The sequence below is a fragment of the Silurus aristotelis genome (assembly GCF_946808225.1).
Source record: "Silurus aristotelis genome assembly, chromosome: 13".
Lineage (NCBI taxonomy): Eukaryota > Metazoa > Chordata > Actinopteri > Siluriformes > Siluridae > Silurus > Silurus aristotelis.
In genome coordinates, this window is record NC_139586.1 from 5,615,361 (window position 1) to 5,639,677 (window position 24,317).

A 24,317-nucleotide genomic window follows, 5' to 3' on the forward strand; every position below is an offset into this window, starting at 1 on the left:
TGCTATGAAATAGACTCCAATATGTCGCTCACATAATAAAAGAACATAAAGTAAGATATATAAACATGGTTTTTCTATCTGTTAATTACTAAATTTTATTATTTCTATGAAATCCTACTTATGAAAAAACATTTTGCGCAGTGGGTTTGTACTGCACTTCTGTTTACTGTGCATGTTAATCTCATGACTGCCAAGGTAGTGGATATTAAAAAAGAATTCTGTATAATAATCAGTGAGTAGTTTACTGACAAACCACTTGTCCCAAGGCGGAATAATTAGCATGTAATTAAGCAATTAAGCATTAAAAGCATTAACTGTGACTGTGAAAATGGTGAAATAATTATATATAATAATAATAACATGTATAATTCCACATGTTCATAGTTTTGATGCCTTCAGTGTGACTCTACAATTTTCATAGTCATGAAAATAAAGAAAACTCTTTGAATGAGCAGGTGTGTCCAAACTTTTGGTCTGTACTGTATATATAATATATATAAACATTTGGTCTGTACTGTATATATAATATATATATACAGTACAGACCAAAAGTTTGGACACACCTGCTCATTCAAAGAGTTTTCTTTATTTTTGTTTGTTGTAAGTTTTTTTTTCTGTATTTTTCTTTTTTTTTTTTTTATAACTATATAGAACCCTAATTTATGGCACTTATGTATAAAAGTGTACTTTAAAAATGCAAAAAATACAGATATTTAGTTTAACTATCTTGACATTTTTAAGCTTATAGTAGCTGCTTTTGTAAAAAAAAAAAAAAAAAAGGAAAAGCATTCGAATATGCAAATCGTGTATATTACCATTTGTATTGTTTTTAATGATTGCAGATGGCAAGTTGACAACCATGCTTTAAAAATACACAGACATTTTGCTTAGTTGTAAAGATATAAGCATCTAGAATATAATACATTTAATTATGTATAATTTTTTAATTATATATGCATAAAATAAATATTTAAACATTGAAAACATACATTGGAACGTAGTAAAGCTGCAGCAAATCATGTTTGAAAACAGATAAGTTACTGTTGTAGCAGACAAATGCTAAGAAAAAGAGAATTGAATGGAGAAATGCAGCGAGCTACCAGGCTTAATTTAAAAGAAGCTGATTGCTGTCAGGAATCCCCCTGCCACGCCCCCTTTGGCGGCTGTCAAACCTCGGTGCTTCGAGGAATGCCCTGCTCCTTCTCTCGTGCGTGCCCTGCCCACACAGAGATGCTCGCAATCGGGCTTCATGGAGAACACCTGAGGCTTGTTCACGCACTCATCCCATCTCCTACATAAACCCCTGACTTCCACACTCTCGCTGTCCGTTATTGCACGTTATGCGGATGGTACTCAAAACTCATGTGGATGTGTTCATGTGGACCGCGACTCTTTCCAGGCGTACCTTGTATTATTGCTTTCACGCTTTGGATTCCGCTTCGGACTTTGCTTCGGACATCGTGGGCCAGGCCTTTTTCCAGGCATGTCATGGAGATCTCCTCAGCGCTCCTCTCTGAAGCATACTCTTTAGTTCGGAACTTTGTGGGCCGCGCTTTCAGGAGAGCTCAGCTCCGCTCCAGGACCTCCATGAGTGCTCAGCTCCGCTCCAGGACCTCCATGAGGGCTCAGCTCCACTCCAGGACCTTCTATAAAGAGCTCAGTTCCGCTCCAGAGACCCCAGGAGAGCTCCGTTTGGCTCCAGGACCTTCATGAGAGCTCCTCTCCGTTTCACTGTCCCAAGGAGAGCTCAGCTTTGCTCCAGTGTCCCGAGGAGAGCTCAGCTTCACTCCAGTGTCCCGAGGAGAGCTCGGCTTTGCTCCAGTGTCCCCAGGAGAGCGCAGTTTCGCTCCAGTGTCCCCAGGAGAGCTCAGTTTTGCTCCAGTGTCCCCAGGAGAGCTCAGCTCCGCTCCAGAGCTTTTAGGAGAGCTCCAGAGCGTCCCCGACAGCTCCTCTCTGTCCAAGGGATTTCCAGAGCACTTAACTCAGCTCCAGGACTGCGAAAGGGATGTCGAACCGCTGCCCCCGGGCTCCAGCGAAGGCGATGGCTCACCCCACAGTCTCCCTGAAGACGACACCGTGAGTCACACTGGAGGTGACACCAAGCCTCCAGGTGCATAAAAGGATGGCCTGGTAGTCCCAAGGCCCTCAGAGAGTGGAGACACCATTGCTCGGCTGGACCACTCCGAGGAGGAGGCTGTGGATGAAGGCCCTGTGGACAGCTACAGGCCGTTTCCAGAGCCACCCGATCGGGATGTCGCCATCCCAGAGACCTCCAAGAATTACCCCACAGACCCAAGTTTTGCTAAAAGCGACGTCTCGCTCCCGAGCTCCTCTGAAAGCGACATCTCGCTCCCGAGCTACTCCCATGGCGACGTCTCACCTCAGAGCCCCTCTCACGGCGACGTCTCGCCTCAGAGCCCCTCTCACGGCGACGTCTCGCCTCAGAGCCCCTCTCATGGCGACGTCTCACCTCAGAGCCCCTCTCACGGCGACGTCTCGCCTCCAAGTTCCCTGGAAAGTGACGTCGCACCAGTGAACCCCGCTGAGGTCATCGCTCGGCCTCTGAGCTCCCTTGAGGTCGTCGTCTGGCCTCAGGACTCAGCTGAGGGCGCGGCTCGTCAAACCTCAGTGCTTCGGGGAATTCCCTGCTCCTTCTCTCGTGATGCTCGCAATCAGGCTTCATGGAGAACACCTGAGGCTCCTACATAAACCCCTGACTTCCACACTCTCGCTGTCCGTTATTGCAAGTTATGCGGGTGGTACTCAAAACTCTCTCTGTTCGTGTGGACCGCGCCTCTTTCCAGGCGCACCTCGGATTATTGCTTTAACGCTTCGGATTCCGCTTCGGACTCCGCTTTGGACATCGTGGGCCACGCCTCTTTCCAGGCATGTCACGGAGATCTACTCAGCGCTCCTCTCCGAAGCATACTCTTCAGTTCGGAACTTTGTGGACCGCGCTTCACCGGATTATCCCTGTATTTGTGTTGGCTCTGCCTTTTGATTTAAAATAAAACTTTGTTTGCTGTTACTTTGGCTTCCGGCACAACCTGATGCTCACGAGTCATGCCAGAACAGATCCAGTGCGACTGACCCGAGGTTACAAACAAACAATTTACACAATAGCACATTAAACTTTACCATTTTCACCATCTTACATACTTTTTTTATCTATAACAGCGTAAACAGTCATTGAGTTTAACTCAGCTAGTGTTTTTTTGTTTGATAATGATCAGAATGATCAGTGGTGGACAATAAAATGCAGGAATTTAGTTCAGTCTTCGACAGAGAAATGAAAATAAATATTTAAAGAGAATAAATAAATAAACTTTTAGATAAAATGATTCTCACACAATTTGAGGTTAGGTAAAAAAAAAAGCAATCTTTATTACCAGAGCACACTTGTCTTTTTTCTCTCACCGTAACTAAGTGATCTGTCTCTCTATCTCTTTCCTTCCCCCTATTGGAAGTCATTAGTGGTCTGACCCATTTTCCATGTGGCAAATTGGGCCTCAATCACTTCTTAATAGCTGCTTTGTTTTTGCATGCTGATGCAGAACTGGAGCACGATGGGAACACACACACACACACACACACACACACACACACACACACGCGCGCGCGCGCGCACACAGTGAAATATAACATATTTGAATAATATGAATAACATATTGATTATATTCAAAAAGTAATATACACAGTGTGCAACTTGCAAATTAAATAGATTAATACATTTGTGTATTTGTTAATGTCTCTTTACGGTTACAAGAGAGGGATAGAGAGACAGAGAGAGGGACAGACAGACAGACTATTACTGGGGATGGGGGTTCTAAGAGGCAGTGTAGAGTTAATGAGGTGTAGACAAAGAGTCACAGTCCTTCTTGAAACACTTCTACTTCCATACTTCTAGAGTTTTTCACTATGCTTTTTAAATTATCTAAAGTTTCTGGAATATTTCATTCTTAGAGGTAAGTGAATATGGTTGGCTTCTATTTTCTTTTACATTGAAACACACACACACACACACACACACACACACACACACACACACACACACACACACACACACACACACACACAAGCGCACACACACACACACACACACACACACACACACACACACATACACACACACACACACAGTGCACACACTCACTCACACACACAAACACAATTAAATGTGTTAAATTACATCTAACTATTATTTAATGCATATACATCAAATTTAATCATCCTTACAACTTGATTTTGTATTTAATTTTTAACTATAGTTTTATAGTTTATTGTTCGCCTGTTTATTATAATGCAAATTGTAACCTATTTGTTTTCTAATGCTTGATTTGGGAAATAATTCTTAGGTTTCTTAAAAAATTATTTTGAAATTTTCCTGAAATTTTCCTGATTCCTGAAATTTAGTGCCCTGTTTCACTTTGTATTAATTCAAATTATATTAAAGAAGTGTTTGTAGTCATGACAGTACAGTGGCTGCAGGATTTAATCATGCGTCTGTGTTGTCTGTGTTAGTTTAAACAGTTCATAGGAGTTCTTAGGCTGGCAGATAGAGAAAGAAGTGGCCTTATATGGTTAAAAAAAGAATATTGTCCATGTCTGTATTCTGGTTTTGAACCTTTCTCATTCCCAGCTTCATCCATTCCATTTTTATTCTTTATATTAATGACCAAGAACACAAGTCTCTGAGCTAACGCTGACAATTTGCCCTGTGTGATCAGTAACTGTATTTTAAGCAATGCTGCTACATAAACTGACAGCTTTTCTTACATCTCAGTAACTGAAAATAAGATTGTAGCTTATTGACTACATTTGGGACAAGAGGAACACAGCAAGGTTATCTCCATCAAATTATAACACATACTGCCAAGATATGGCACATGGATATGGGATTTCTCTGGTTTCTCTGGATTACTTACACTGTCTGAAAGCTTGCTGAAAGATGGATTGTTATGCTACATTTTCTCTCGTTTTAAATAAGTGTGTGGGGTTTGTTTGGTTTCTTGTGATGATTATTCTCCTGTGTGAATAGCAGTTTTGGCATTATTCTGTTATTATATTTATTTTTATCATATATAAATTTTTTCAGTTATATTTGATGATTATGTTGAAAGTTGATGAAAGTAACTAAAGTTTATTTAATTCTTCCTTATAGAATCGTTAGATGCCATTGCCTCCCAACCAAGTATGAATGAGCACACTTCATCATCATTGGCAACCACCTCCATTGTCACCAGCACTGTGCCATCTTCCTCTTCTTCCTCGAGCACTTCCAGCTCAGCCATCCCTCAGCACAACTCATGCAGCAAACCATGGAGGAGCAAATCTCTAAGCGCCAAAAACGCGCCTACCTCCACTGTTTCTTCGGTTAAGGGGGAAGTCCCTTCCAAACAGGCTTCTCCTATTGACCCACCCCACAAATCCCTGTCACAAAAGTCCATGTTGGAAAAACTCAAACTGTTTAACAGTAAAAGTGTCTCTAAATCCTCCACACAACAAGAAAGTGCTGTGCAAATGTCACTCATTTCAGAGAAAGTAGAAGCTCCTGAGCTTCTGGAGGAAGCCAACGGCAACGCATTAACAAGCAACAGCCCAAAGATGGCTCTAAAGGGCATTGCACAGCGCACCTTTAGCAGAGCACTGACAGCTAAAAAGGGCTCAGTAAAAGGTGTGGAAAAAGAAAAAGACCATGAGAAAGAGAAAGACAAAGGAAAGGATTCTTCTAAACGATTGTTTACTTTTGAAAAGGCGCCGAGTAGAGAAGCAGCATCTACAGAGGAAGTGACAGCCAGAAGTGAAGTAAGCAAGGCTACAGAGCCTAAACGAACCTCTAAAATTGCTAGCCTCATTCCCAAAGGAGGCAAAACGAATGCAACGAAAGATAGCTCTACCTCTGTTCACAGCGGAATCCCCAAACCAGGAAGTAAAAGCACAGCTAAAAGTTTAGGAGTGCCCTTCTGTGGCAAAGACAATGAAAGGCCACGTAGCATGAGACTGAGCAGTGGAGTTGGTTTCCATGTAGACAGTCACCACTCTTCTTCCTCTTCCAGTCTTGCATCTACAGAAGGCAAAGCTCATCATACCCAAGGCGTCACCTTAATTAGTAATGGAGGAACTACCCAGTCCACAGCTAGCAACACAGTTAGTGTACAGCTTCCTCAGCCTCAGCAGCAGTACAACCACCCAAACACAGCTACAGTAGCACCATTCATGTACAGGTAAGTATACCATTACAAAAGCAACGCACATATACAAATATATACACACAAACATATTTCTTTCCAGATCCCAGACAGAGGGGGATGATATCGCAGAAAAGGGCTCCACAGGACACACTGGAGAGTTGGGTAGCTTTAGAAAAACCAGCCAGATGTCCACTGAGGATTTATCAGGTGAGAATGATTAGTGTGACAAATAAAAAAAATGTAACAGAAGAACAACAAAAAAATTATTTATTAATGCGGTTGGCTTTGATTGTTGTTGACCAGGTGAAGATCCTGAAACTAGGAGACTAAGAACAGTAAAAAACATTGCAGACCTTCGACAGAACCTTGAGGAAACCATGTCAAGCTTACGGGGGACTCAGATCACACACAGGTAAGAATGGAATCAAATGTTTTTATTTAGCAGCAAATAAAGGGAGATTGTTAAATAGTTTTTTGGAGAATGATATAGAATGGGGTTACAGTAAAGTTTTTGTCTGTACTCAGGTAACGGCTTTGCTCTCACCTGCACAAACAAACCACACCAAGACAGGAAACTGCACCTGGGTTCAAGTCAGATGGACTTATTTGGTTTATATGAAAGTCGCATTGAAATTAACAGTAAACATTTCTTGGTTTGCTCAGTTGGTTTATCCTTGTCTTCAGAGGAGAGTGCATCTCCTTAACAAAAACAATGCAATTTTATTTTTTTATTTGATTAACTCAAAAGCACTGAAGGATAGCCTGTGTGTACAACTTCATGACTAGGATTTGCCTCATATTTGCATTAAAGATTTTGTGTTTCAATATTGCCTCTCAGTACCACCCTTCAACCTTCATTATTGGAGGTATAGTTGTTATTGCATTTTACAGTAGATTGCAACAATGCATTAATTTAATCTGTTGCTGAAATCACAGAAATAGAGGTCGACCGAAATGGCTTTTTCTCTGGCCGATGTTAACATTTAGAAATCAGTGCAGCCGACCCACGTCGCCCACGTGTGGCTTCTCAGCGGGTGCAGCCACCACCACAACCTGGCACCTCCCAGCATCATGAGGTCAAAGACAGAGCGTTGCAACGCGCATTTCCCCTAAAATGGATCCGGTGTGACTCAGACTGTGGTCCTGAACTAGGACCACCTGGGGACCCTTCTCTCGGTGCTTAAGGGCATAGCCAGCTCCACCGAACAGCCTCCTTGCTCTCCACCCAGCACAGTAGCAGACGTGGGCAGTTTGCCGCCTCTCAGGAGGCCCCTGGAGCTGCTCCAGGGTGTTGCTCTGGCTCTAGGTATGCCAGAGGTGTCTCAGTCGGTCCTGCGCAATGTAGACAGAGGCTATACAATTTAGTTCGGGTCGAAGCAGGCTCTGGTCACGGAACAAGAAGTGAACACTCTCTTGAGAAAGGTGGGCATCAAGGTTGTCCCTCCATCAGACAGTGAGTCCGGGTTCTATAGCTTCTATGTACTTCATAATTCCCAAAAAGGACGGTGGGTTGCATCCTATACTGGACCTGCATCAGCTGAACTGCTCGCTTTTGAGACTCAGGTTCAACATGCTGATTTTGAAGCAGGTTGTGTCCCAAATCAGATCGTGTCTCAAATCAGGTCCAAGGACTGGTTTATGACCATAGAGTTGAAGGATGTATACTTTCATATATCCATCCTTCCAGCTCGCAGGAAGTTCCTAAGGTTTGCTTTTGGGGCCGAAGCTTACCAATATCGGGTCCTTCCATTTGGTCTTGCCCTCTCACTCTGTACCTTAACAAAGTGTGTGGATGCGGCACTGGTCTCGCTGAGGCTTTGGGGCATCCACATTCTTAATTATATCAATTATTAGTTGATATTAGCTCAATCAAAGCAACTGGTGGTCTGGCATCGAAATGTCATTCTTGCCCACATGAAGGAACTGGGGTTAAGGATGAACGCCAAAAAGAGTGTGCTTTCTTCATCACAGAGAACCACTTACTTAGGCGTAATATGGAGTTTGACCCTTATGTGGGCACATCTGTCCACTGCTCGTGTCAAGTCCATTCTTGCGGCTGTCAAGAGAGTGGGGGAAGGCCAGTCACTCACTGTAAAGCAGTTTCAGAGACTGCTGGTTCTGATGGCAGCCAAGTCCAATGTGGTTCCACTTGGCGCCTGAACATGAGACCCGGAGTTTTTTCCAGATGGGCAATCCATTTCATACAATCGAGGTCACGGGGCAAACATATAACCTACATGCCTTTCTTTGACCTACATGCTTTACTTGAAGGCAGCATATATCCTGGGACGCTTAAACCAGGGAGCAGACACTCTCTCAAGGAAAGGGCCAAGGCCCGGGGAATGGCAACTTCAACCCTGATGTGGTGGAGCAAATATGGGAACAATTTCGCAGATTTTAGGTGGATCTGTTTGCGATTTAAGAGACATCACAGTGCCCCCTCTGGTCTTCCCTAACACCCCAGCCCCTCTGGGGCTGAATGCTATGGTACAGGCGTGGACAAGGCTCGTAGCCCTTCTCAAACACCATCCATGGGAGATTCCTCTCAGGAGGGATCTTCTATCTCAGGCAGGGTGTTTGTCTGTAGGCACTTCCTTGTGGAGCTCTCGCAACAGGTCAGCCTGTTAAGATTGTAACACAGCCATTGTGTGCAGGCAGCCGGCGGCGTATAAGTTTTGCCCACCGAAGCAGAGGTAGTCCTCAGAGGCTTGGTGGGCAGTACCTGGGGCTTTAAGGGATGATGCAGTACCCAGGGAGAGATAGCCAGCTAGCATCTCTTCAACCCTGGGGCATCGCTCCACAATCTCACTTCTTCAGCCCAACTACATTAATGTAAAGAGAGACTTTGGGGCTTAAGAGGTGGGCCATATAAGGATTTTTCCAGGACCTGGTCACATCAGTGTGCAGGTTTGAGAAAAACGGCAGACCCTGTGATGGAGGCAGCGATGTCAGTTGCAGGAAACATTCGTCCAGCTTGCTTAGGGGATGTTGTTTCTGCGTATTGGCTGGCCATTCGATATCCAGCTCAAACCACTACCTCTAACAGCTACTCAAACTGAACTGGCTGTGGGGGCGTATCCTCTCCTCTTGCTGGTATCCATACCCTCCCCCTCCATGGAGATATTGAGGTGGAGTGCAGCGCTCTCTGCACAAGGGGGTAGAAACCACTGAAAGCCTCTGCCAGATACAATTGCTAACCCCAATATTTGATTTAAAAAAGCTATATGAATCTTTTACTAATGATCGCGGCAGGTTTAAACGCTGCTTGCTTTATATATTCACAGTTCTAGCTCTTTTGGTTTCCCTGTTTGGATTCCCAATACAGACTACGTGCCTAATCGGCCTAATTTGCAGCACAATTGATTGATTAATTAAAAATGCTTAAAAAATTAATCATTAGATTAATAAGAAATAATTTTTTACAATATAAGTCATACTAGACATTATAGCTGCTGACCATTCAGATAGAGACACTTCTCCATCCTAAATTCCTTAGTCCTGCACTCCTCTCTTCTGCTCTTCTCTATCCTACAGTCTTTTATACTACACTTCTCTGTGCTACACTCCTCTATCCTGCACTCCTTTGCCTTATACTTCTCTGTCCTACACTTCTCTCTGCTACACTGGTGCTTCAACTCATTTTTTATCAACAATCATCACTTTAATCTTGCGCTTTCAAAAGCTTTTTAAATATTTGTTAAATATATATTGTTTTAAACATTCATCTTTATCCATCACTTCTATCTTCTTGCTAACACCGTTTCCTTTCAGTGTCTCTAAAGCTCATTTTTGTACCCACTTGTGTGTGCCATTGCTCATGTAGACAAAAGGAAAGAAGAAATGCACATGATTTTCATCATGATTAATAATAGATTGTGTTGGAATATTTATGTTTACAAAAGTGTCTTGGGGGAAAATAGTTCTGGCATTTCGGGTTTGCAGTGTTATAGAATCTGGCAACCCCAAACCCTGATTCGATGCATTATTTATTTTATCAATGGTCTTTGAAGTAGCTTGACTTTCACTTTACCTTTCTAAACACCAAAAGAAAATTAGATTTTGCTCATATTTCTGTACAAAAAGCTGCTGCTCAACAGAGCTTTTTGTTATTTCTGAACTCTTATTCTTTTTTCACGGCACAATGAAAGTGAATTCACTTTTGTATGTTAATCTCCATCTATATTAAATCTTCACTAATGTAAGTTTATTATGGTACATTCTTTTAATGCTCATTTTTATACATTTATATCAAAATGTATATATATATATATATATATATATATATATATATATATATATATATATATATATATATATATATATATATATATATATATATGAAATATATATATAATATATAAAATGGAAATGTATAAATGTTATATAATATATGTATTCATCAGTGCTCTGGAAACGTTTGATAGTGGTGGAACCACAGAAACGAACGGTCGTGGTTTCCGGTCATCTCGTGCTGCACCACTCTCATGGACTAATCGGATTAGTCCATCCAGCCCACGGCTGCAGGCAGGCGATGCCCCCTCACCAGGAAATGGATATCCGGCTCATGGGGGCATGGCTGGGGCTGCCCTGGGCCACACACGCTACCTTTACTCTGCCCCTCTGCGTAGGCAGCTTGTAGCACGCAGCAGCGCCATCTGTGGGCTTGAGCTGGGAGAGCAGGATGGAGAGGAACTCCAGGCAGACGTCAGTGGCTATGTGAGCGACGGAGACGTGCTCACTAAGAACACACATACAGACGAGCTCAGCAGTGGGTGAGTCTCAAATCTTATACTTTAATGTTGCACTGGCAAGTACTGCCTTCCTATTATATTGATCAGTGATGTATCAGTGACATCCATTATAAAAACAAATTGTTGAACAGCAGACACTTTTTGCATTTAGACATTAGACATTACAGGGAGCAGACGGTCACTGTGTAAGTGGTGTTATATGGTGGGCCCACATTTGCATGTTTGGTACGACAGCACTTATCTCCTGCTGCACTATACGTGCTCCCTCCAATCATAAATCACTGCTCATCTGATTCCAACATCTGATTCCTCTTCTATGTTCTTTCAACCAGGTAATGGAACGGACTTTCATTTAATGTCTAAACAACTGAGTCACTAACAACCTTCAAACAACTTTAGACCTACTTCTGTCAGCAGTACCTAAATGAAAACTCATCCTAAAAAAAAAAAAACCTTGCTTTCTAAATATTTTCTTTCCCAACAGAGTTTTAGACTGATATGATTATTTATATATATATATATATATATATATATATATATATATATATATATATATATATATATATATATATATATATATATATACATACATATATATATATATATATATATATATATATATATATATATATATATATATATATATATATATATATATATGATATGACTAAGAATCCTATCAGTCTAAAACTCTGTTGGGAAAGAAAATATTTAGGAAGCAATTATTTTTTTTAGGGCGAGTGCTAATTTAGGTATTGCTGGAGGAAATAGGTCTAAACTTGTTTGAACACCACATTTTGTGTTGGACACATCAATACTAGTTATTAGTGTTTGATTTAATTCATGAAATTCAAGACACGGTCAGGCCTACAATTACCCAGCCCAGAGAGGATACTATGTAGTGTAAGAAGCCCACACTCAGGCATCTTTACAAAAATAAAATGCCAGACATGCGTATGCCCAACACTATGGGGACTGAGCAGTCTAGCCCACACTCAGCCTTGAGTGGCTTGTGGGCACTATTTAGGGTGGGCAGCTCACTCTCACCCCATATAGGCCCCAAATGGTCATGTTTGCTGGGCCAGTGACATGCAGATTTGACATAATGCAAAACTTTAACAATGGATACCAAATATCTTTGCTATACAGTTTTCCAGAGTACAGTGTGTAGTGTAGAATGTAGCATATAATTCACAGTTTGAGACACAGGTACTTGGGTTGAGAGATGACAAGTCACATCGTAACCTAATACTACCACCAAGATAGTGTTAGCATAGACTAATATTAGCTTGAGGTGAGGTTAGCATCAGGCTGACTTTATTTTAGCTGTAGCTAATGTTAGTTCAGAGAGGAAGGAAATAGGAGGCTCTCACTAACTTTTTAAACTAAAGCGTCCATGCAGTTGTCTTATCAATTTCTGAGTTGTGATTTTTTTTTAAATCAAGTCATTTATGTGGATTTTCCTATAGCCAAACACTAATCTGACTAGTCTGACTGTAAATCACAAACAAACCTACGCTTTAAAGCTTTAATAATTCCTGAGAAAAGGGTTTATAAATTTTTTTGAGCTCCAACAAGTTGTTTACTGGGTACATACAGTGATGTGTTCATGTGTATGCTGTACATATAGGAATATTTCTTCTTGAATGTTCGGGACATCTCTTTTAACTCTCTTTGTTCTCATTCTCATTTGTCCTTGTCTGTCTCTTAGCTACCTGACGGATGGTGGTTTGAGTTTATATACTCGTCGTATGAACCGTTTTCCAGATGGACTGGCACTGATGCGAGAAACTTTGCAGAAACATGTATCGACAGGTCAAGGAGATGCAGACAGGTATTTTACTCATCATGATCATTGTCATCATCATCATTATGCTTTAACAATGTCTATTACACAATAGCAGTAATGTGTTCTGATCGGCTGAAAGTGATACAGTGTGTTGTGTTTGGCTTCCTTACACAAACACACTCCCACTTCCTGGGGCTACCTTGACTGTCTGTGGCTGATGCTTTGATTCTCTCTAATGGTTTAGTCTTTTCCACTTTTTCTATTTCACTTACATTTACAAAAAATATCTTTGTCTGTCTGTCTGTCTGTCTGTCTGTCTGTCTGTCTGTCTGTCGGTCTCTCTCTCTCACACAACAAGCCTTATTTCACCCTGCTCCATTTTCTGTATGTGCTGGAGCAACATCTCAATTTGTGGTATCAAGGCAGAGCAGGATCTTATTCAGGATCTGTGGAGTTCCCCTTCTCCTCTACACATCTGCTATTGCCATCAGTAATCACCAGTTTAGTCCAGCACAGAGAATTCTGCTATCTATCTATCTATCTATCTATCTATCTATCTATCTATCTATCTATCTATCTATCTATCTATCTATCTATCTATCTATCTATCTATCTATCTATCTATCTATCTATCTATCTATCTAGTCAATGTGCAGCTTGTTTAGCAGTACAGATTAACTGTCCTCTGAAAATAACTCAACATACAGCCATTATTGTCTAAATAGCTGGCAACAAAAGTGAGCACACAAGTGAATATGTGTCCACACAGTCAAAACCATGTCCAAAGTTTCAATATATTGTTTGAGCTTCATGGTTATCCATCACTGCCTTAATCCTCCTAGGCATGTAATTCACCAGAGCTTGGTTGTTGCTGCGATCCTCTCCTCCATAATGACTTCATGGAGCTTCTGTATGTTAGACTTATGGAGCTTCTCCACCTTCAGCTTAAGGATGCTCTACAGGTGCTTAATAGGGTTCAGATCTAGAGACATACTTGACCACTCCATCACCTTCAGCAAGGCAGTTGTCATCTTGCCGATGTGCTTGGAATGTTTTGTAATGTTGGAAATTTGCCGTTCGGCCCAGTTTATGAAGGGAGGGCATCATGTTTGGCTTCAGAATATCACAGTACATGTTGGAATCCATGTTTCCCTCAATGAAACACAGCTCTTCAGTACCAGCAGCACTCATGCAGCCCCAAACCATTATGCTTTCACCACCATACTTGACAACATTTTTTTGGTACTCCACATCAGGAACTTGAAGCACATGCTGACACCACCTGATTGAACCTTTTGGCCTTAGTTCTAAAAAATCATATCTGGAGGAAATTAGGCACCTGACCAAAATCATCTCAACAGTGAAGCATGATGGTGGTAGCATCATGGGGGATTTTTTTGTTTAGTTTTTTGCAGCAGGGACTGGACAATTGGTCAGGGTTGAGGGAAAGCTGAATGGAGCAAAGTACAGAAATGACAGCCCCTGACCTTCCGATTAGCAACCCAGAGCCTTAATCACTGAGCTACCACCTCTCCTCATCTATGAAGAGACTTTTAATTGGCTGTCCACTGACGGTCCCAAGCCAACCTGCCTGATCGTGGGAGGACTTGCCATGAAGAATGGCAGTAAAAAGCCCAATCCTGGTGTGCAAAGCATGTTGTGTCCTACCCAAAAAGACTTGAGGCTGTGATTGCTGGCAAAGGTGCTTCAACTAAATGCTGAGTAAAGGGTCTGAATACCCATGTAATATTTAAATGTTTTTAATTACATTTTGTTTTACAGACATTTCTAGAATTCTGTTTTCTCTTTGTCATTATGGGGTACTAAATGTAGATTAATGAGAAAAAGATTTAACGATTATAGAATCTGAGTATTTGGATAGTGTTTGTGTGTGTGTGTGTGTGTGTGTGTGTGTGTGTGTGCACGAGGTATTAATATGACTACACGTACATTCTTGGCCTTACTTTTTTCTTGGAGAGGTCACAGTTCTGACAGAGCATAAGAGTCTTATATGTCTGTTTGATCTAAGAAAACACTTTGCTTTGTGTGTGTGTGTGTGTGTGTGTGTGTGTGTGTGTGTGTGTGTGTGTGTGTGTGTGTGTGTGGATGTATGTATGTATGTGTGTGGCAGTGGTGCCCTCCCATAATGCTGTATTTAGACATGAAACCTCAGTCCTGAAATAAATACTTCGCTTATTTAGACATTATAAGAGAACACTACACATATGAATACAAATGTGAGAATGAAAAAAAAAGTTAGTAGATGACATTGTTAGTAGTGTTTTGGTCTAGTAATAAAAACTGCAGACAATTACTTGAGCCTTCCTCCTCAGCCATAGGGTATCTCTTCGTCTGACAGTTGTGCTAGGAGGTTAATGATTTAGTTTGATGAGTATATTTAATTTGGTGAACATGAACTGATTCTGCTGTATATATAAAGTGCAGAAATGATGTTATTAAGCCAAACTGTGTGTTTAGGGTGAGCATTTATAAGACAGTGTGGGAGAGGTGGATTGAGCCAGAGATTGGCACGCAGAGAGCGGGATTGTTAGAGAAAGATGGACAGATCTGCAGAGAGAGGTGGATGGAGAACCTCAGTTTGCTGTGGTTGTGCCTTTTTAGTTCTGTATGTTCAGTGAAGCAGTAATAACAGTTCTGTTTTCCAGAGAGATACACTGATCTCTAATTAAAATCAACCACTCCACAAGGACAGCCGAAGACTGTGTGTTTGTGTGTTTGTGTGTTTGTGTGTGTGTGTGTGTGTGTGTGTGTGTGTGTGTGTGTGTGTGTGTGTGTGTGTGTGTGTGTAAAATGCCACATTCAACTGTGTGTTTAAGGGACAAAGTGGAAACACTTTAGAAAAACAAAATCTAGTTTTATAGATTGAACAAGTGAATATGGCTGCATGTGGATGGGTTTGAAGAAAATACTTGAATATATAGTATAATTAATTTCATATCATAATTCAGTTGATGCTCAAAGCAGTGTCTTTTGCTTTGTTTTCATTATTTGGATGTCAAAGTAATGACCTTTAATTAAATAAATCTGTGTGTGTCTGTGTGTCTGTGTGTGGCCAGCAGTTCACTGGTTAACTCTGCTCTCGGATCTGATTACACAAAATAAGAAAGAGGGCAGAGACAGACACAGAGAGAGAGAGAGAGAGAGAGAGAGAGAGAGAGAGAGAGAGAGAGAGAGAGAGAGAGAGAGAGGGAGAGGGAGGTAAACTTGGAGGCAGTGAATAGATGAATGGAGTGACTGCAAGATGAAAAGATGAAAAGAGAGTGAAGAAGTAAATAAGAAATAATTACATAGTGGACAGTAGACAGAAAGGATAGAAAATAGACCAAGATCTCAACACTAAACCCATGAAGCATCAACATTCCATTCACTCCCTGACTGTGATTCAGATTTCTGATATCTACAGCAACCAAGGATCCCTGTACAGGTAGACAAATGTGTGTGTATGTGCTTTGCTTTTTTGCATGATTTTCACATGAAACCCATGTGTGTCAAAGGTTAAGATTGTATGTGTGTTTGTCTGTATGTGTTTGTGAGTGAGTGTGAGAGATAGAATGTGTGTTTGGGTCTGTGTTTGTGTGGGTGGGAGAGGGAGAGGGAGAAGGAGAGAGAGAGGGAGAGGGAGAGAGAGAGAGAGAGAGAGAGAGAGAGAGAGAGAGAGAGAGAGAGAGAGAGAGAATGTTTGTGAGTGTATGTTTGTGTGTGTTATGAACTGTTATGAATTAATTTTAATACAGGGCTTTTTCTTTTAAACATATTATTACAAGTACATCTTCCACCCTGGAAAACAGAGTAAAGACTGTCCGGGGTTTAGATGTTTAAATATAAAAAGTAATTTTCTTGTATTTTTTTAAAAGTGGATCTGCAGGAACTGATTAAAGGGAAATGCTTCTAATTGCAATTATAAACTAGTGACTTTCCCAGTACTGAACATGTACTTTCTCTCTTTTTTTCTCTTTCTCTCTTTCTTAGTTGGGATGACAGCAGTTCAGTCAGTAGTGGCATTAGTGATACAATCGACACTGATGATATCAACACTAGTTCTTCCATCAGCTTGTACACACACACATCTGCTTCATGCAGAGTCATGAACACCCAAGTAAGCATGTGTACACACACCCACACACATGCACGAGACTTTTCGCTTCTAATCATTATCACTGCACCCCGCAACATCTTATATCTGCTATAAATGGACATTCGGTGCAACCCAGATGAGGATGGGTTCCCTCTTGAGTCTGGTTCCTCTCGAAGTTTCTTCCTTATGTCATCTCGGGGAGTTTTTCCTTGCCACAGTCGCCACGGGCTTGCTCATCAGGGACAAACTTACTTATAAAGAACATATTCACTTTTAATCACCACATAATCTGTATAAAGCTGCTTTGAGACAATGTTCATTGTTAAAAGCGCAATACAAATAAAAATTAATTGAATTGAATTGAATTGAGATAAAGTTTGTATTGACTAAACAGAATTTTGATTAATAAAGAACAGCAGATAAATGTGCTGAAAGATGAAGGTCTGCCTGTTTTACTACTAAACTGCTCAGTCATGTGACTGTATCATGATCAGTATCCCAGAGCAGGTTTACAACAGGTGATGCTATTAGACTTCCTGAATTCAATTAGATTAAATTTTTTTTAAAATATTTCATGAACACAGGGGTCTAACTCCAGTAGCATAGGTAAGCCTTTGCAATGTGTTTCTGCAGGCGTTAGACAGTAATGTGGGTAAGATTAAATAAAAATCAAGACATAAAAACTTCTACAACAGGTCTATTGTCTGCTATTAGAGGTCTATTAGAGTACAATCAATTTATTCTCAAAAATTTGTTCTGGAGTATACAGTTTAAATTAAAATTCCATCCATCCATCCATCTTCTCCCGCTTATCCGATGCCGGGTCGCGGGGGCAGCAGTCTAAGCAAAGATGCCCAGACTTCCCTCTCCCTAGACACTTCTTCCAGCTCTTCCGGGGGGACACCAAGGCGTTCCCAGGCCAGCCGGGAGACATAGTCTCTCCAGCGTGTCCTAGGTCTTCCCCGGGGTCTCCTCCCAGTGGGACGCGCCCGGAACACCTTCCCAGGAAGGCGTCCAGGAGGCATCCGGAACAGATGCCCGAGCCACCTCAGCTGACCCCTCTCGATGTGGAGGAGCAGCGGATCTACTCCGAGCTCCTCCCGAGTGACTAAGCTTCTCACCCTATCTCTAAGGGATCGCCCAGCCACCCTGCGGAGGAAGCACATTTCGGCCGCCTGTATCCGGGATCTTGTCCTTTCGGTCATGACCCAGAGCTCATGACCATAGGTGAGAGTAGGAACGTAGATTGACCGGTAAATCGAAAGTTTCGCCTTGCGGCTCAGCTCCTTCTTCACCACGACAGACCGGTACATCGACCGCATTACTGCAGAAGCTGCACCGATCCGTCTGTCAATCTCCCGTTCCACCCTTCCCTCACTCGTGAACAAAACCCCAAGATACTTAAACTCCTCCACTTGCGGCAGGAACTCCCCACCAACCTGAAGTGGGCAAGCCACCCTTTTCCGACTGAGGACCATGGCCTCGGATTTGGAGGTGCTGATTCTCATCCCAGCCGCTTCACACTCGGCTGCAAACCGTCCCAGTGCATGCTGAAGGTCCTGGTCTGATGAAGCCAACACGACAACATCATCTGCAAAGAGCAAAGACGAAATCGTGTCGTCACCAAACCGGACACCCTCCGACCCCTGGCTGCGCCTAGAAATTCTGTCCATAAAAATTATGAACAGAACCGGTGACAAAGGGCAGCCCTGCCGGAGTCCAACATGCACCGGGAACAAGTCTGACTTACTGCCGGCAATGCGAACCAAGCTCCTGCTTCGGTCATACAGGGACCGGACAGCCCTTAGTAAAGGGCCCCCGACCCCATACTCCCGGAGCACCCTCCACAGGCCGCCGCGAGGGACACAGTCGAATGCCTTTTCCAAATCCACAAAGCACATGTGGACTGGTTGGGCAAACTCCCATGAACCCTCCAGCACCCTGTAGAGGGTATAGAGCTGGTCCAGTGTTCCACGGCCTGGACGAAAACCACATTGTTCCTCCTGAATCCGAGGTTCTACTATCGGCCGTATTCTCCTCTCCAGTACCCTGGCATAGACTTTCCCAGGTAGGCTGAGAAGTGTGATCCCCCTATAGTTGGAACACACCCTCCGGTCCCCCTTCTTAAAAAGAGGGACCACCACCCCGGTCTGCCATTCCAGAGGCACTGTCCCCGACCGCCACGCGATGCTGCAGAGGCGTGTCAGCCAAGACAGCCCCACAACATCCAGAGACTTGAGGTACTCAGGGCGGATCTCATCCACCCCCGGTGCCCTGCCACCGAGGAGTTTCTTTACTACCTCGGTGACTTCAGCTTGGGTGATGGACGAGTCCGCCTCTGAGCCCTCAGCCTCTGCTTCCTCAATGGAAGACGTGACGGCGGGATTGAGGAGATCCTCGAAGTATTCCTTCCACCGTCCAACGACATCCCCAGTTGAGGTCAACAGCTCCCCACCTCTACTGTAAACAGCATTGGTGGGGCACTGCTTTCCCCTCCTGAGGCGCCAGGCGGTTTGCCAGAATCTCTTCGAGGCCAGCCGATAGTCCTTCTCCATGGCCTCACCGAGCTCCTCCCAGGCCCGAGTTTTTGCCTCGATAACCACCCGGGCTGCAGTTCGCTTGGCCTGCCGGTACCCGTCAGCTGCCTCAGGAGTCCCACAAGCCAACCAGGCCAGGTAGGACTCCTTCTTCAGCTTGACGGCATCCCTTACTTCCGGTTTCCACCACCGGGTTCGGGGATTGCCGCCTCGACAGGCACCGGAGACCTTACTGCCACAGCTCCGAGCGGCCGCTTCGACAATGGAGGTGGAGAACATGGTCCACTCGGACTCAATATCTCCGGCCTCCCTCGGGATCTGGTCAAAGCTCTGCCGGAGGTGGGAGTTGAAGATCTCTCTGACAGGAGGCTCGGCCAAACGTTCCCAGCAGACCCTCACAGTACGCTTGGGTCTGCCGAGTCTGTCCAGCTTCCTCCCCCGCCATCGGATCCAACTCACCACCAGGTGGTGATCAGTTGACAGCTCCGCCCCTCTCTTTACCCGAGTGTCCAAGACATACGGCCGCAGGTCAGATGAAACGACCACAAAGTCGATCATCGACCTGCGGCCTAGGGTGTCCTGGTGCCACGTGTACTGATGGACACCCTTATGCTTGAACATGGTGTTCGTTATGGACAAACTGTAACTAGCACAGAAGTCCAATAACTGAACACCGCTCGGGTTCAGATCAGGGGGGCCGTTCCTCCCAATCACGCCCCTCCAGGTGTCACTGTCGCTGCCCACGTGTGCATTGAAGTCTCCTAGTAGAACGACGGAGTCCCCAGTCGGAGCACTGTCCAGCACCCCTCCCAGAGACCCCAAGAAGGCCGGGTACTCTATACTGCCGTTTGGCCCGTAGGCACACACGACAGTGAGAGACCTATCCCCGACCCGTAGGCGCAGGGAAACGACCCTCTCGTTCACCGGGGTAAACTCCAACACATGGCGGCTGAGCTGGGGGGCTATAAGCAAACCCACACCAGCCCGACGCCTTTCACCATGGGCAGCTCCAGAGTTGTAAAGAGTCCATCCTCTCTCGAGGAGTGTGGTTCCAGAGCCCAGGCCGTGCGTAGAGGTGATCCCGACTATCTCTAGTCGGAACCTCTCAACCTCACGCACAATCTCAGGCTCCTTCCCCGCCAGCGAGGTGACATTCCACGTCCCTAGAGCTAGCTTCCGTGTCCAGGGATCGGGTTGTCGAGGCCTCCACCTTCGACTGCTGCCCGATCCTCTTAGCACCGGCCTCTTACGGTCCCTCCTGCAGGTGGTGAGCCCACTGGAAGGCGGCCCCACGTCGCTCCTTCGGGCTGAGCCCGGCCGGACCCTGTGGGGGAAGGCCCGGCCACCAGGCGCTCGCATACGAGCCCCAACCCCGGGCCTGGCTCCAGGGTGGGGCCCCGGCTGCGCCATACCGGGCGACGTCACGGTCCCTGATGTAGTATCTCTCATAAGGGGTTTTGAACCGCTCTTAGTCTGACCCGTCGCCCAGGACCTGTTTGCCTTGGGAGACCCTACCAGGGGCATATAGCCCCGGACAACATAGCTCCTAGGGTCATTCGAGTACTCAAACCCCTCCACCACGTTAAGGTGGCAGTTCAAGGAGAGGTAAATTAAAATTAAAATTAAAATTATTGCTTTCAAATTATTCAAACAGAGATCAATTATCCCTTTATATAGCAAACCCTAAAGTACTAAGTTGTAAAGACAAACACACACTCACTCACACATACACACACACACACTGATCTGTACATAACATGCTCTAATGTCTGCATGCATTATTAATTATTATACAATAATAGTTAAATTAGTTAAATAATATTTCACTTCTTACCAGATGGTATTTGATGGTTATTCATTTGTATTTCTGTTTTTTTTTTATATTTATAGCCACAGACTGATTCTGAGAAACATTTAGTAGCCGAGAGAAACTCAAGCTGGTCTTGTGATGAAGTCAAGAAATCAGACAGAGGTTCGGACAGCAGCTTGAAAATGGAGTCTGGCTCGAAAAACTCTTCTGATATGTCAGATGAGTGGGATAAGGGAGGATCTGGAAAGAGGAGCGGTGCCACCTCTCAGACTGGTTCATGGAGACGGGGCATGAGTGCCCAGGTCGGCGTGACTTCTCCACGCACGAAAAACTTGACGGTTACCTCAGGACCAGGGGTGATGAAAGCACATGGGACCGGTGGGTGTTACTGCTACACTGCTGTCTTCATACTAGACGCTGTCAAAACTTTAGAAAACACTACATTTGAAATATCGGTCATTTCCTGTTTGAATTATGTACTTTGTAGATGTTGGTGTTTGAGGGGGTGTCTGTTTTTCTCATGATACACTGTTACAAGCATTGTGTGAATGTTTTATAATGTACAGTTAGCTACATAGAGACAGACTAGAAGTCATATTTTAATATAAAGTTGTTTTCTGACTGCAGATTCAAGTAGCACTATAATATTATATTAATGACTAATAAACTAAGTAGATAGCATGTTATATTTACAGAGAGTTGTAAATATATTATATGTATATTATACCTATTGAACTCAATAACTTTTCATAATAATATAAAAGGCTTTTACTTGGCTGTTGTTGTTTTTTTTAGCTACAACAGATGACTCTAAAGTGTCAGAGAAAGGACGCATTTCTCCCCATACTAACAACATCCAGAGCTGTGACCCTGTTTCTTCCCGTGTTGCCTTTGGCTTTAAAAAACCCACTTCTGGGTCTATATCTGGTCTCACTGTTACAGCAACGACTTCCAGCACAGCTATGGTATCAGCTAGCAGAGTCACGGTCATCAGTGGCTCAGCCACACTGGGGAAAATCCCCAAATCCACAGCGCTTATGGTTGGTGGAGTCAGATCTGGTGTAAAAGGCTCAACACCAGAGTGTGCCATGGTGACTCAAGAGGATGGTGGCCTAGCAACCAGCGTTAGGTCAACACCACAGTACCGCAGCCTGCCACGACCTTCACGCTCCTCTCACAACCGCTCATCTACCAGCAGCATTGAATCAGGATCAAGCGGCCGAGGCCCTGCCAGCAACCTCATTGTTTCGGCCAATAAGATACGAGAGTCTATCTCCAATGTGAAAACCAATCAGACTGACAAGGAAAAGGGCGGAGTCTCAGAAATGGACAACTTAAGAGCAAACATGGTTGGCTCAAGCTCAACAATTCCACAGACAGCAGGACAAGGGTGTAAATATACAGAGGTTTCATCACCCACACTACGCAGGTATATATGCACACACACACACACACACACACACACACACACACTTTCTGTGCTAGAAGTTGAAATGTGTGTGTTTTTGTTATGATCTTCCACTTATTTAATAATGTAGTACGTTAATGCTATGCCAAATTCAACCCAGGCCTTAACCCTAATAACAAAAGGAAACCTCAGTTTTTCTTATAGGGTCAGGCGAATTTCCATACAGAAGTCAAAACTGTCTTGATGGCCTCCAGTGGGCTTTTGTGGTACTTCTTAAATATGGTTTTGTTCAATCTGAGGATTGAAGGAAAAATATCTCATTGTGATCTTTTTACTTTCAATAATAATTATAATATATTCTATTATAACTGAGAACATTCTGTTTAGTAGATAAAGTGTGAACACCTCTCTTTCGTAGTCACTGTATTTGAATGTTAAATTTCTCTGAGATTGTTAGCTGTGGTGCAGTGTTGATGTCGTGTTCATAATGTTTCTCACAATAGATGCACTTTCATTTTTTTTTTTGCATGACCTCCTTTTAATGCATTTTTCCGCCAGCTCTCAGAAGTGAAAAATCAATGGAAGACCCAATAACTGAATTTTCTTACACTTTGAAAATGGGCTAAAATTTTCATTGTTACTGGAAATAATCAACATAAAGCTATTTGACATGGCAGAGATTACATTTAAAAAAATTAAAAAAAAATTAAATATTTAGTTTGCTTGCAATAAGATTAGAATTTTTTACTAAGGTCAGAAAAATGCAATTCCCAAACGTCTGTTAGATCTGACCCTCTCAGCTCTTTATATTGTACTTTTTCTACTTGCTGCTTTTATTTCAGCTGTCTTTTTTCATTTTGTCCTTAGACTTTTTGGAGGTAAAGCTGCTAAGCAAGCCTCTGCCACAGAGAACCTGAAAAACTCTGTGGTAATTTCAAACCCTCACGCCACCTTGGCTCACCATTCTGTTCCATCTGCTGGGCTCTTGGACTCTTCCTCAGCAGGCAGTAGTCTGGGTGCAGGGGGCAGTGAGCAGGTGTCCAGCCCTGGCTCGGGCTACTCAGGGGGCACAGGAACATGGGGCCACCCCTCTGTCAGCAGCATGCACACTAGCAGTGAATCCATTGATATGTCAGTGAGCAGTGGGCATCACCGTGAAAACAGCTACCAGCCAATTACTCGTACTGGAAGCGTCAAGATGGAGAGGTGAGTCAGATGGGATATGCAACAGTGGTCTTTAAATAGAATATTTAGGTGTTTGGATACAGAGGCATCCCTAATGGGGTATTTAAACACTTGTAATCCTGTAAAGTTGTTTGGATGTATGTGAGATAAGTATGGTAATTGGTGAGTATTTAAATGTGACATATGTGTGTATGGATTTCAGAGTACAGTAGAATAAATAGACAGAAGTGTAAGGAATGATAAACTGAGTGAGATCTCTTGGATGGCTTGATTTAACTTTGTAGCTGAACAGTGTATTACCAGTGTTTTCTACTGAGGTATTTGGATGGACTTGTTTTAAATGTATATTCAAATCTGTATTTAGATGGGATCATTCAGACAATTTGAATGCTTGGTGTCTGTAGCACAGGTCTGTCAAACTTAGTCGGTGGCAGATCAGGATTTAGATTTATTCAACAGTTCAAAACTGATTATGATGTAAACAGAAATGTTTATTTCACCAGACAGACTACAATATTTATTCTTAAAAAATAAATACATTTTTTAAATG

At 43.2% G+C, this 24,317-nt stretch overlaps 1 protein-coding gene across 15 annotated transcripts in view; it reads left to right on the forward strand.

Annotated features, from left to right (window-relative positions):
• The window catches only part of nav2a (neuron navigator 2a), a 95,712-nt gene that overhangs the window by 42,813 nt on the left and 28,582 nt on the right, over window positions 1-24,317 (forward strand). For 14 of the 15 annotated variants that reach the window (XM_083558097.1, XM_083558105.1, XM_083558101.1 and 11 more), the window contains 9 exons: window positions 5,162-6,224; window positions 6,292-6,398; window positions 6,495-6,603; window positions 10,595-10,963; window positions 12,654-12,776; window positions 16,722-16,848; window positions 21,255-21,552; window positions 21,970-22,603; window positions 23,450-23,788. In XM_083558097.1, the coding sequence (XP_083414223.1) occupies window positions 5,162-6,224; window positions 6,292-6,398; window positions 6,495-6,603; window positions 10,595-10,963; window positions 12,654-12,776; window positions 16,722-16,848; window positions 21,255-21,552; window positions 21,970-22,603; window positions 23,450-23,788 (3,169 nt within the window). Of the gene's footprint in view, window positions 1-3,590; window positions 3,966-5,161; window positions 6,225-6,291; window positions 6,399-6,494; window positions 6,604-10,594; window positions 10,964-12,653; window positions 12,777-16,721; window positions 16,849-21,254; window positions 21,553-21,969; window positions 22,604-23,449; window positions 23,789-24,317 lie in introns of those variants that run through there. The other variant, XM_083558103.1, reaches the window with a different exon arrangement.